The 11,928-nt window shown below is 45.6% G+C and overlaps 1 protein-coding gene across 1 annotated transcript; it reads left to right on the forward strand.

Moving 5' to 3' along the window:
- Nucleotides 1–1,689: 1,689 nt before the first annotated feature.
- On the forward strand, nucleotides 1,690–10,355 carry LOC133066308 (pregnancy-associated glycoprotein 1-like). Its single transcript, XM_061157256.1, has 9 exons — nucleotides 1,690–1,790; nucleotides 2,863–3,013; nucleotides 3,993–4,110; nucleotides 4,210–4,328; nucleotides 5,527–5,720; nucleotides 6,541–6,657; nucleotides 8,190–8,331; nucleotides 8,419–8,517; nucleotides 10,206–10,355. Exons 1-9 carry the CDS (start codon nucleotides 1,690–1,692, stop codon nucleotides 10,353–10,355), a joined length of 1,191 nt encoding a protein of 396 aa, XP_061013239.1.
- The last annotated feature ends 1,573 nt before the right edge of the window (nucleotides 10,356–11,928 follow it).

Below are 11,928 nucleotides of genomic sequence, written 5' to 3' on the forward strand. Positions count from 1 at the left end.
ACAAACGAGTCTTGTCCAATGCCATAGTTCAAAGAGCATATATGTGTGCCAATTCTCAGTGATGTCATATTCCCCCTGTTGGGATTTACTCACCAAAACTGAATTGAAACAAAATGGAAAAATGAGGATTAAGACACAGAGCCCCACCTACATGCACCTGGCAAAAGGAGAGGCTCCTGTTGTATTTAAGGGACAAGCCTGGATAGATCTCATGCTGAATAGGCCCTGGGAGTCCTAGATGAGTCATTAAACACGATTGTCTGTACTTTGGCTGCCACGGGTGTTTGTCTTCTTTGATTGGGAAGACATTTCAAAATTATTTTTTGTATGTTTGCTTTGGTAGGCAAAATTTTTCATGTTATAGACCCTATGGGGGAAATTATATCAGAAATATATCCATTTATCTTCAGCAGTTAAATTTGTTGGTCTGTATGTCCCCGATGATCTTTCTTTATGAGTAGAAAAGAAACAAACATGTTCAGTATGCATTCAGTCTCTTTGTAAATCAACCAACTTGAATTACATTCCTCTCTGTCCCCACTCTACTCCCAAGTCTAGGCTAGAAATAAAAACCTGCAGAAACTGAAGGCTGATTACAGCACATCATTGTGGAGATTTTGTTTCCACTGTTTTTTGGGGAAGAAAAAATTAGTTGTTACCATTAAAATCAGTAGCTTGGACATAAATATCCAAATTTCTGATTTTCTTGAAACAAGGCCAACTGGCGTGCTTTCCAGCATGGTTGAAGCAGAGGAAAGGCTGCTCCCAGTGATCAGGCCTATGCTGCCCAGGGTCCAGCATGGCCGCCTAGTCTGACAATCATTTCTCTTGCCTCCTGGGGCCATGAGTTTGTGAGAACTAGACTGCTGGCTCTCTTAAGATAAAGACTACTTTTGTCTTGATCAGCTTTGACTTTGAAGCCTTTAACCCAGAACCCAGCATAAAGTTCTTCCTTGTACATTTGTTGGATGATATAAAATATCTTGTGGATGCATATGACATTTTTTCCAATACTGAAACCCATGGAATTGAAGTACAACTCTGCCCTAAATCTTTGATGCAGACTGACATCACAGGTACCCTTGATCTCTGCCATTAGACCCGCTACATAAGGCCAGTTGTAGGTCCCTGGGCTGTCCCTGAAGTCTTCACTTTGCTGTCTGAAAACTTATACTCCTAGCAATCTCCTCTCCAACAAAGACAGCAATGCATATCTCATGAAATGGCTAGGAAGATGACATGAAACCATTAATGTCGAATATGGCCCCTAGTTACCATTTTCATGATGTTCTTAGCAGTTTTTTTTTTTTTTTTCTACAAGTAGGCAAGGTTCTCCATCTTCTTAGATGTCCACGAAGATCAGGTAGATTTTCCAGCCAAGATTCAAGAAAGAGATTACAGTTCAATTGTCTGTATTTTGAGAAGCTTAAAAGTCCATTCGCCAAGGACACTGAGGAAGGTAAAGATTTTATCCAAAGCTTTGTATTTTTATCAGATCTACTAGTGGCAAGAGATTACAGTTCAATTGTCTGTATTTTGTGAAGCTTAAAAGTCCATTCGCCAAGGACACTGAGGAAGGTAAAGATTTTATCCAAAGCTTTGTATTTTTATCAGATCTACTAGTGGCATAAAGGGGAAAACTAGGGTAGGTCAGAGCATATATAACTAGGGGCTCATGGTCACCACTGCATGCTCAGAACCCAAACATCCCTGAGTACTTGGAGCCAGGAAAGAAGCATGAAGTGGCTTGTGCTCCTCGGGCTGGTGGCCTTCTCAGAGTGCATAGTCAAGTAAGTATGGGGACTGTAATATGTGTCATCTTGCTTTCTCGGATTTTTCTTTTCATCTGATTATTCTTCAACCCATCAGGTTTAGATGGGAATGGAATATTTCCCTGACAGTCTTGAAATTCAACCCTTACTTATTGATGAGTACCTTGCTTTAGGAACTGTGGATCCCAAGGGTCTTGGTGTAGATTTGCATGGTTGCACAACTCTTGGGGTCCAGTCATGACCTATTGAAAGTGCAACTCCTTACAGCTGTTCAGTGCACAGTCTATGCAGATGTAGGTGTGGTCCTGTGGAATGGCACTTTTCTACATTTTATTCAACAAGTCCTCTTTGTTCCCTGTCTACTTCAGTGTGTATATGACTATGTCTGCATCTCTCTATCACTATCATTTTCCTCTCCATCTCTTTGGAAGTCTCTGTGAGTACATTTCTCTCTGTGTTGTTTTCAATTAATTTTTTCATTTGACTCATCCTTCCTTCTCAAGCCTCTGAATTTCCCTTACTTATTCCTTATCTCCTGGATTCTTCTTTCAACTCCCTCTTCTCTTTCAACTTGGAGATAAATACACTGATTTATATACAGTTTTATATCTGACAAGCAGTGTGACCACAGCCAACTCAGTAACCTCCTGCATTTCAAATTGCTCCCTTGTTAAAGGGCATAAGAGTCCCCCTTCTACCTCCTTCCTTGAGGTTCTATGAGAAAGATACAGTGGGATGGCAACAGCAATGCTAATGCCTGTCATTGTTGAGACTTCCTATTTATCAGGTACCTTATATCCATCACTTCACTATCTCCAAGATATTCTATTTGGAGGGTTTGTTTTGTTACATACTACCATTTTACCAAGGGAGAGACTGAGATACCACATGGTCATATGGCTTATCCCAGATTGCAGAACAGAACCTGTAATCACACCTATGTCTTTGCTATTGTAAATGCATAAAATTCTGATAATGTGCCTCATAGAAATGATTAGAAAATACACAGGGCCATTACAACAACAGTTTTATCTTAACAATGATGGCTAATTGTAGCTTCTTTGTTTTCTTTGTCAAATGCTCGGTAAAGAATACCTCTAACGAGAGTGCAGATCATGAGAAAAACCCGCAGTGAAAAAAAAATGCCGAACAATTTCTTGAAGGAACATGCTTACAGTCTGTACCTGACTTCTTCTCCTGGCTCAAATATAACTACTCACCCCCTGAGAAACATCCAGGATGTGAGTATTTTGGGAGGATGGTGCTTCACTGCGCCCCCTGGTGCTCTAGCTTAGAACCGGGGCTCATCTGGAGGTGCCAGGTGGGATGTTGGAGTTGAGGTTCCTGCAGGAGGTAGAAACACTGGAAAACAGGTACCCCACCCAGAGGAGAACACACTCTCATCCTCAACTGTTGGTCTTTGTGACTGGGCATGGCAATTACCAGGTGGAAAGTAAATATCCATTTCTGTGTCAAAGATGTGTCATTAGTTTGAGGGAGATTGTTCCTTCTGAAATAAGTGAGTCAGTAAGTTACAGATGAAGAGTGAACCATCACTGATCACATGGTAGAACCAACGGCAAATCAATTGTGAATGACCAGGCAGAGGAATTCAGTTCACACAGCAGCAAGAACCACAGCCGTAAAATGTTACTGAACCCGTATTCCGTGTAAGGCCATGAGTATCTAACACTGTGGTTACTGTTTTTAGATTGGAAAAAGGGCTTATTTTGTCTTCAAGAATACTCATGCCAGCCTGAGAGATAGGCATATTAGTAAATACATGTTAAATGAAAGGGTCACCTGTGTGGTATTGATTGAATGTGGTCTGAGTTTAGATGGAGTGGCTGAGGTTGATCAAGAAGGACCTCCTGGAGAAAGGGGTGCTAAGGCTGGGTTTGAAGAGACTACAGAGCTTCTCAAATGAAGGCACCAGGACTTCCCTGGGTGTCCAGTGGTCCTGGAGGCCCAGTGGTTATGCCTCTGTGCTTCCAATGCAGGAGGTACCACTTCAACACCTGGTCATAGAGTCAGTATCCTGCATACCATGTAGCACAGGAAAAATATATCAAATGCAGGCACCTCTGTGACCAAAGTCAGTGAGCTGCATGGTGGTTAGAAAGTGATCTCAAGAGATATGTGACATCCAGAGGGAGGCATGAGTGTGGGAATAGAGGGTAGCCAGTTCTGCACTAACCCACTCACTCCTTGTCCCTGTAGATGGTCTATGTGGGTAACATCACCATTGGAACACCCCCTCAGGAATTCCAGGTTGCCTTTGACACAGTATCAGCTGACTTGTGGGTGCCCTCCATCTTCTGCATCAGCCCAACCCTTGGTGAGTACAGACACCCTGCACCCAGATCATCATTCTCTTGCCCTGCCACCCTGTTTTGCACCCTTGGCACCTGATGACACTTATCTCTTGTGTCTGCAGCCTCACACGTTATGTTCCATCATCTTCGGTCTTCCACCTTCCGGCTTATCACAAAGACCTTCAACATTGCATACGGTTCTGGGAGGATGAGGGGATTTCTTGGTCGTGACACCGTTCGGGTAACAGTGTAACAAATGCTAAGTCAGGACTGGCTGTGGGGTGACCACTGCTTGCAAAACAGATGCAGGACCATCTGGCAGGACCCTTTCCAGCCTAAGTCCCGTAGATATTAGCCATCTTACCCACAGGATCCTGTCCCTGGGTAGGCAGTGCCCCTGGTGACACTTGAGCACTCAGATTAGCTAACCCAGAGAGTGGCTTGAGATGGGGACTTGCAGCTTCTCTGCCCATGAGCAGGTCAAGGTTCATTTTGCTGGGAGTGAGAAGAGGGAGGAAAAGGCACCCGCTTTTATATTCACAGACTGTTCCAGGCACTTTCAGGTGATAACTAATTTAGTTCTACAACAACCCCACACAGCAGTTACTCTGATTACCTCATGAGACATATGAGAAAACTGAGGTACAGACATCAAGGGCCTTGCTGAGGAAACACATGTGGTAAACTGTGGAGCTCAGCTGGCTTTTCAGGACTGCAGTTGCTGTGGGGTGTTTGGGGACAGGATAAAACTGATCTGGGAACCCTTGGGGCAGTCAAGGGCTTCAGGTATCCAGACTGGGAAACTGGAGGCCTGAGAAGTTAGGGGGCTGATAAATGAGTTCTCACTATAGAGGGCCTTTGAGAGTCCAACAAAACTTATGGCCTGCCTCCCCCATAGTATTTGAGTAGTTCCCCCCTCTCTCTTTCTCTCCCATACACACTCACACAAAGACACACTTATCCCCAAAAGTGAATCCCCAGGCAGGAATTTTATGGATACCTGCAAGCAAGATTGTGTTTTTGGCTTCTGTCTTCATGGACAGATGCAGAATCCACAGTACCTTACAGAGAATGCAATCCATTCCTCTCATTAGGTCAAAGTGATGCCAAAGTGAAGGCTACCTTTCTCTCAGTTCATTTTATCTACAATGGGGCACCGATGGGACCTGGTCTGACTCTTGGTTGCCCCACCTGTACAGAAGTCACGAGGCCAATTTGACACCAAAGTGGTGTTTTTCAGAGGGGCAGATGTTTTAAAATTCACAGCCTCTACCAAATGGAACACAAAATTCCTCTCCCAGCTTAGTCTAATGTCTGAGGTCCACCGAAGACACAGCCCAGCCTCAATTCTTCTCTGAGGATCTACTGGCAATGCACCCCAGCCAAGTCCTAGCCCCAATTCACATATCTGTAAGTGGGATCACTCTTCTCTCCCACAGATTGGGGACCTTGTAAGTATTGACCAGCAATTCGGTCTAAGCTTGGAGCAAACCGAGTTTGAGGAATTACCTTTTGATGGCGTCTTGGGCTTGAGCTACCCCAACATGTCTTTCCTGGGAGGCATCCCCATCTTTGACAACCTGAAGAATCAAGGTGCCATTTCTGAACCTGTCTTTGCCTTCTACTTGAGCAAGTAAGTCTGAGATGGACAATCCGTTTCTCCAAATTAGCTGAAATATGCTTTCAGTTGTAGGAAATTAATAGAACATTTTATAAAGAAGTATCCTGAGAGATAATCTAATCCAAGATAACTATGGCCCCAAGGCCCTTCCTGGCTTCACCATTGGCTTTTATAAATAACATTTTATTGGAACATAACCCTGTTCCTGGGCTCCAGATCAGTAACCTGGTCTAGGGGGATGAATGAGGAGAAAGACTAATGGAAGGCAAGAGGAAACAAGTTGGAGGGAAAGGCATTAGGATTTGCTTATGTATTGGATAAGGAAGGAGAAAGATGTTGGGTAGCTTTCCTTCCTCATTAGCATTTCACTGTGAGCCCAGGACCAGCTACTCAATTTGCAATAGCCAGTGAAAAAGGAAAATGTGGGAGGTCACAGGCCAGTGGAGCCAAATCTGGGTAACCTGAAACCATACCCTTAGCACTCCCAGGCCTTGATTTTGCTGAAAAATGACAAAGTGGATAAGAGGAGAGACAAAATGCTTCAGCACCCTGTCCTCTGAGGGTGTCTGAGCACTCATGTCACAGGAGGTCCATGGCATCTTCAGAAGATATAGTGGGTGGAGCTCAGCAAGGTGACTCAGCTTCTAAACTCCTCTGTGCCACTCATTAGCCAGTAACCTACCTCAGTCTGGTTCTCAATTGCTCCTAGCCTTGATTTCTGCATCTGTTGATGAGGACCTTTTTAGGGCCTTGATGGGTAGACAAGCACAGCTCTCAGACAGTGTTGTTGTTACCATCCTCCAAGGATCCCCTTGCTGTCTTCTCTCTACAGAAGCAAGCCAGAGGAAAGTGTGGTGATGTTTGGAGGGGTGGATAAATCCTACTACCAGGGAACGCTCAACTGGGTACCATTGATCCAAGCGCGCACCTGGCGTGTACACATGGACCGGTAAGCCTTTCTTTCTGAGGTTCAACCCAAGGGAGGCTCCCACTACTGTACATGGACACAGGCAGACACTCACAAATGCATTCTCAGACAAACAGTCACAGAGACATATAGACCACCCACAATGACAGAGACAGACACACAGACACATGTAAAAAACAAACAGACACATATAAACATACAAAGAGACACATAAAAACATGCAAGAATTGCATAGCTCATCAGAAACACAGAAGTACACACAGAGACACATACAAATAAACACACAAGCAAATAGATACACAAACAGCCCATGGGTTCATAATCCCCAGGCCTCCTGACCAGGGCTCAGAGCAGGGTCCTCAAAGGGTCCAGAGAAGTCTGTGCAGCTGGGAGAGTGTTGCACCCACTGCCCTGTGAGGCGGGGAGCATGGTCAGAGGACTCTGCAGTGTGGTAAACAGGATCAGGGAGGATTTTACTAGCATGGACAGCATTATAAGATGACAAAATGTCCAGGTATACCTAGGACCAAGGAAGTTCTCAGTAGAAATAAATGTCAGTTTACAAACAGGGTAAGTCTTGAGAAAATGGGGAAAACTGGTCTCCTTATGGAGAAGCTGCCCAGCAGTCGAAAGAGGTTGGCTGTAGTCTTAAGATGTGAAAGCAACTAATAAAAATGACACCCCACATCCCTGGGCACAGAGTGGGGCAGGGGCTATAACTGAGAGAATCAGAAAGGTGGGATCCAGGAGTGACCTGAGGACAAGAGGCAATAACTGATAGGATTCTGTGTGATACCCTCAGACAAAAGCTGACATGTCCTTTGGAGTTTCCGTGGGCTAGTCATGTATTTCCTGGCCATGGTCTCAGGGTCTGAGCTGGTTGTAGGAGCAGTGCTGGGAGACACCCTCTCCCAGAGGAGCCCCTCTTTCTCCCTACTATGAGAATCTGCTGCCCCTGCAAATCTCCATCTTCACTCTGTGTTTGACCAATTATTTCCTCCCCACCAGATACAGCTCTCTAGATGTTTCTCATTATTTTCACAGTCTTCATTCACTCATTGAACAGACAAACATTGGGCATCCACTGTGTGCCAGGCACTTTAGGGAGGCAATGAGAATAAAACTTGCCCTCACATCTAAGAAATCAGATGCACAGAAATGACACAGACAAATAGTGAATTGTGACTTTGGTACATGCTATACATGAGGAAGGGTCTACCGAGACTGACTAAGACAGGAGACTGATAAACACCAGGGGAAAGTCTTCCTTGAAAACAATACAATTAAGCTGGAATTGGGAAAGTGAAAAGAAATTTGCTGGTCAAAGGGGAAGGGAGTCTTCTAGGAAGGAAGACCAGCTTGTATCAAGGTATGAAAGATCCTGGTGTATTCAAGTACTGCATTCAAGGATGTCAAGGGAGGTGCCGTGTCAAGAGCAGATGAAAAGAGTCAGGGCAAGAGACAAAGGGTGATTTAGGAGACAATCGGGAAGAGGGCAGCTATGGGGAGACTCATAGTGACCTTGATGCCCATTTTCTTCTACTGTCTCTCAGCATCTCCATGAACAGAGAGACTATTGCTTGTTTTAGCGGCTGTGAGGCCCTTATGGACACTGGGGCATCACTAATCCAAGGCCCAAGAAGTCTGGTCAATAACACCCTGAGGCTCATCGGTGCCACGCCACGGGGTTCCAAGGTAAAAGGTCATGCCCCAGGGTTACTCCTTGTCTCCACACGCAACAATGATCTCCAGGGCTAACCTCTCTCACTCTCTCTCTAACAGCACTACATTTCATGTTCTGCAGTCAATACCCTGCCCTCTATTGACTTCACCATCAACGGCATCAACTACCCACTGCCAGCTCAAACCTACACCATCAAGGTGAGGGGATAATACTGTGGGTTGGGTCTCAAACTGCAGCTTGCAGTATCCACTGGGCTGCTGCTGGGAAGAGGGCGCCATCTGCAGGCCATGTCACACCGTTTGCAGATGCTACTGAGCCGTGGGGCTGGGCCAGTGCCTCCCACAGAACCAACTACCTGAGAGTAAAGGGCTGTCTGGGACACTGATCATCCTGAAATAAATGTGGAGACCCCACACCATGCTGGCATGGTGGGAGTCACAAGGCGAGGGGAACAATGAGGCCCTCAGTCCTCAGAGAGCTTCAGTTCAATCTGAACCCTTAGGTGCATGAACATGAAAGTCAGCCCTAGCAGTCCCTGAAATAGGCCATGTTACAAGGAGAATGGCTGGGGACAATCCCAGTGTGACGTCCCAACATAAATTAACAGTTTCCCTTCCCTTCTCAAAGTTTTCCTGCTTTGGATGACAAATTACATGGTCAGCCTAGATCTCGGCTGCTTCTTCCCCTTGCTTTAGCCAGGTGCCCCCTTTGTGAATTGGGGTACCCGACCCCTCTATGGGGATGTTGGATACTAAGGTGAATAAAGGGTGCACAGTGACTGCTCAGCCCAGGCACAGGGTGGAGGCTTCATGTCAGCTCCCTGTGGGAGTACATAGCAGGCTGATGGGCTCAAAGAAGGCTTTGAGGAACTGAGGGAATTTCAGCAATTCTAAAAGCACAAACTCATGGAGCCATATGGAGGGTTGCTTGATTCTAGGCAACACTGCACTGGACTCCATGCAAATGGCATCCCAAGGTGCTCTGCACTGAGGCACTGGGGACTTACTAGGGGTGATGATGTCTACAGACTGACTGGTGGGAATGGGGAACCAGAGTAAGTTACCCAATCAAGCCTGGAGTGGCCAAAGAAGGTGAGTATGGGCTGAATGTTTCCCAGAGTTCCTGAGTTAAGTCTTCAAGAACGTGTTGTGGGCACTGCTATATTTAAGATGGATAACCAACAGTGAGTTACTGTGTAGCACAGGGAACTCTGCTCAGTTATATGACAGCCTGGATGGGAGGTGTATCTTCGGGACCAGGATACACAGGTACATACAATTGAGTGCGTTTACTGTTCACCTGAAACTCAGAATATTGTGAATCAACTACACTCCAATACAAAATAAAGTTTTTTTAATAAAGTTTGGGTTGTGGGCATGCTGGAGGAGAACCTGCATTCTCTGTAGACAAAACAATGAGCAGGTGTCAGAAGGAAAGAAATAGGGAGTGAGGAGACCCAGGGGCCACTATTGTTCTTTTCTAAAAATTGTATTGAAGTGTGGCTGATCTTCAGTGTCGCCTTATGTTCTGCTGCACCGCAATGTGACTCAGTTATACACATAAAAATATATATTATTTTTCTTATCCTTTTCAAGTGGTTTATCACTGGATATTGAATATAGTTCCTACAGTAGGACTTTGTTGTTTATCATTTCACTGTTTCCCGAAATCCCAGTCATCCATTCACCACACTCTTCCTCATGGCAGCCACATGTATGGGCCCTTTTTGGTTTTGGATGAACTCTCACATCCCCTGCTGCTCATAAAACCTCTTGATACTTACCAAAATAGGGAAATAAATCCAAGAATTGTGCTGGGTCTGGATATTTGTGGGAGTCACACATAAGGACTCAGGCTGACGGGTGTGTGTCTCTGACTCCCCCAGGATTCTAGCGGCGACTGCTATATCGGCATTAGAGAGAACCCAGCAAGTGAATCTACAGAGACCTGGACCCTGGGTGACGTCTTCCTGAGGCAGTACTTCTCGGTTTATGATCGAGGAAATGACAGGATTGGCCTGGCACAGGCAGTGTAAATACTTGGAATGATTCAGGAATGAGTAAGGACACTCCTAACACACACTCACTCACACTTAGGGCACTCCTGCCCAGGATGCTGGTGAACTGTATTTGGTGGTCTGCACACCCTATTCTCAGTAAAGAATAAAGGATTTCACTCGTAATGGTGCTGGAACAAATGGGTGCCTCTGTTTGTGTCTGGGAGTGATGGATCTAGAACCTAGTCTGAATCAAAATTGAGAGGAGCCCAACTCCAACTGGCTTCAAGGAGAAGGGAGACTCATTGAAATGATTCTGGGAATCCAGAACACAAGAATCAGAGCAAATACAAAGATCTCAGTGACTGGACCCAAGAAATCAGAAGTCATCAGTTCTCTCTTTCTCACCTTCGCTCTTTCCCTTCCCTCTTCTTTGATGATCTTAGCCTGGCAACTTTCTTCCTCAAGGCTTCTACACCTAGTGTGAGAGTCCAAGCTACATCCCCTAGGGTTTTATATCCCCAAGGCATCACCTAGTAAGGAAAGAAGCTAGGAGATATCAGAGTTCAATGGTGTTCTCTGAATGACCCACCTCAGATCACATGTACAGCCCCAGATCAGCCATCCTAGCAGGGCCATGGGGTCCTATGACTGGCTCTACATGGTCATTGGCCCTGACCCAGCAGCACACATGATTCTCAATTTCCTCCAGAACTACGTGACTGAAGCTGGGGAGAAGCAGCCCCAAGGAAAGGGACTGGGGGATGGTCTAGGCCATGGAAGAGTTGGTGATGATCCACCAACTCCACCACCTCCTCATTCAGAGGAATTCTAAGGGGTAATGAAATAGACTCTCTTCATCACATCTCAGATGATCTTATCACTGGACTTCTACTCCAGGGGAGTTTGGGTGAGGTAGTTCATGCAGAGCTGGTTCCCTCTTGTTCCCACACCCCAGCCACCAGGTCTCTGCCACATATGCCTGCTCTGTTCTTTGCAGTCCTTCTTGGTAAGTGGTGGCCTCAGTTGGATCCCTGAGTCATACCCCTCCTCCAGGGCCCAGAATGCCCCTTGGCCTCCAGTGCTGCTGGGGAGAATGCAACGCATGTATCTGGGGACCCGGGATACTCAGAGCCTTCAGCCTTTCTAAGCCTCCTCCAGGGGTGGAACTACAAACTCTTTGCTTGGAGCTGCCATGTTTAGGCACTTTTGCAGGGGAAGCATCCGTTCTTTCCACCTGGAGGCCCTCAGTAGATGCCTCAGCTGAGACAGCACGTGTCAGACGTTGATTTCCTTTCAGATTAACTGGTTTGATCTCCTTGTTGTATAAGGGACTCTCAAGAATCTTCTGAAACACCACAGTTCAAAAGCTCAGTTTTTTGCTTATCATCCTTTCTTATGGTCCAGATAGCACATCTATACATGATTACTGGTAAAATCATAGTTTAGACACTACAGACTTCTGTAGCAAAGAGAATCTCTGCTTTTTAATGCACCATCCAAGTTTTTTCATAGCCTTTCTTCCTTCCAAGGAGCAAGTGTGTTTTAATTTTGCAGTTGCAGTCAAGGTCCATAGTGATTTTGGAGCCCAAGAAAATAAAATCTGCCACTG

The sequence above is a fragment of the Dama dama genome, chromosome 2, assembly GCF_033118175.1.
Source record: "Dama dama isolate Ldn47 chromosome 2, ASM3311817v1, whole genome shotgun sequence".
In the NCBI taxonomy this organism is placed as follows: Eukaryota; Metazoa; Chordata; class Mammalia; order Artiodactyla; family Cervidae; genus Dama; species Dama dama.

Excerpts from the sequence above, each read along its gene's own strand:
- LOC133066308 (XM_061157256.1), top strand. The coding sequence starts at position 1,690 with ATGCTCAGAACCCAAACATCCCTGAGTACTTGGAGCCAGGAAAGAAGC. Across the intron at positions 3,014-3,992 it reads CCCTGAGAAACATCCAGGAT|ATGGTCTATGTGGGTAACAT; the intron begins GTGAGTATTTTG and ends TTGTCCCTGTAG. Across the intron at positions 4,329-5,526 it reads TTGGTCGTGACACCGTTCGG|ATTGGGGACCTTGTAAGTAT; the intron begins GTAACAGTGTAA and ends TCTCTCCCACAG.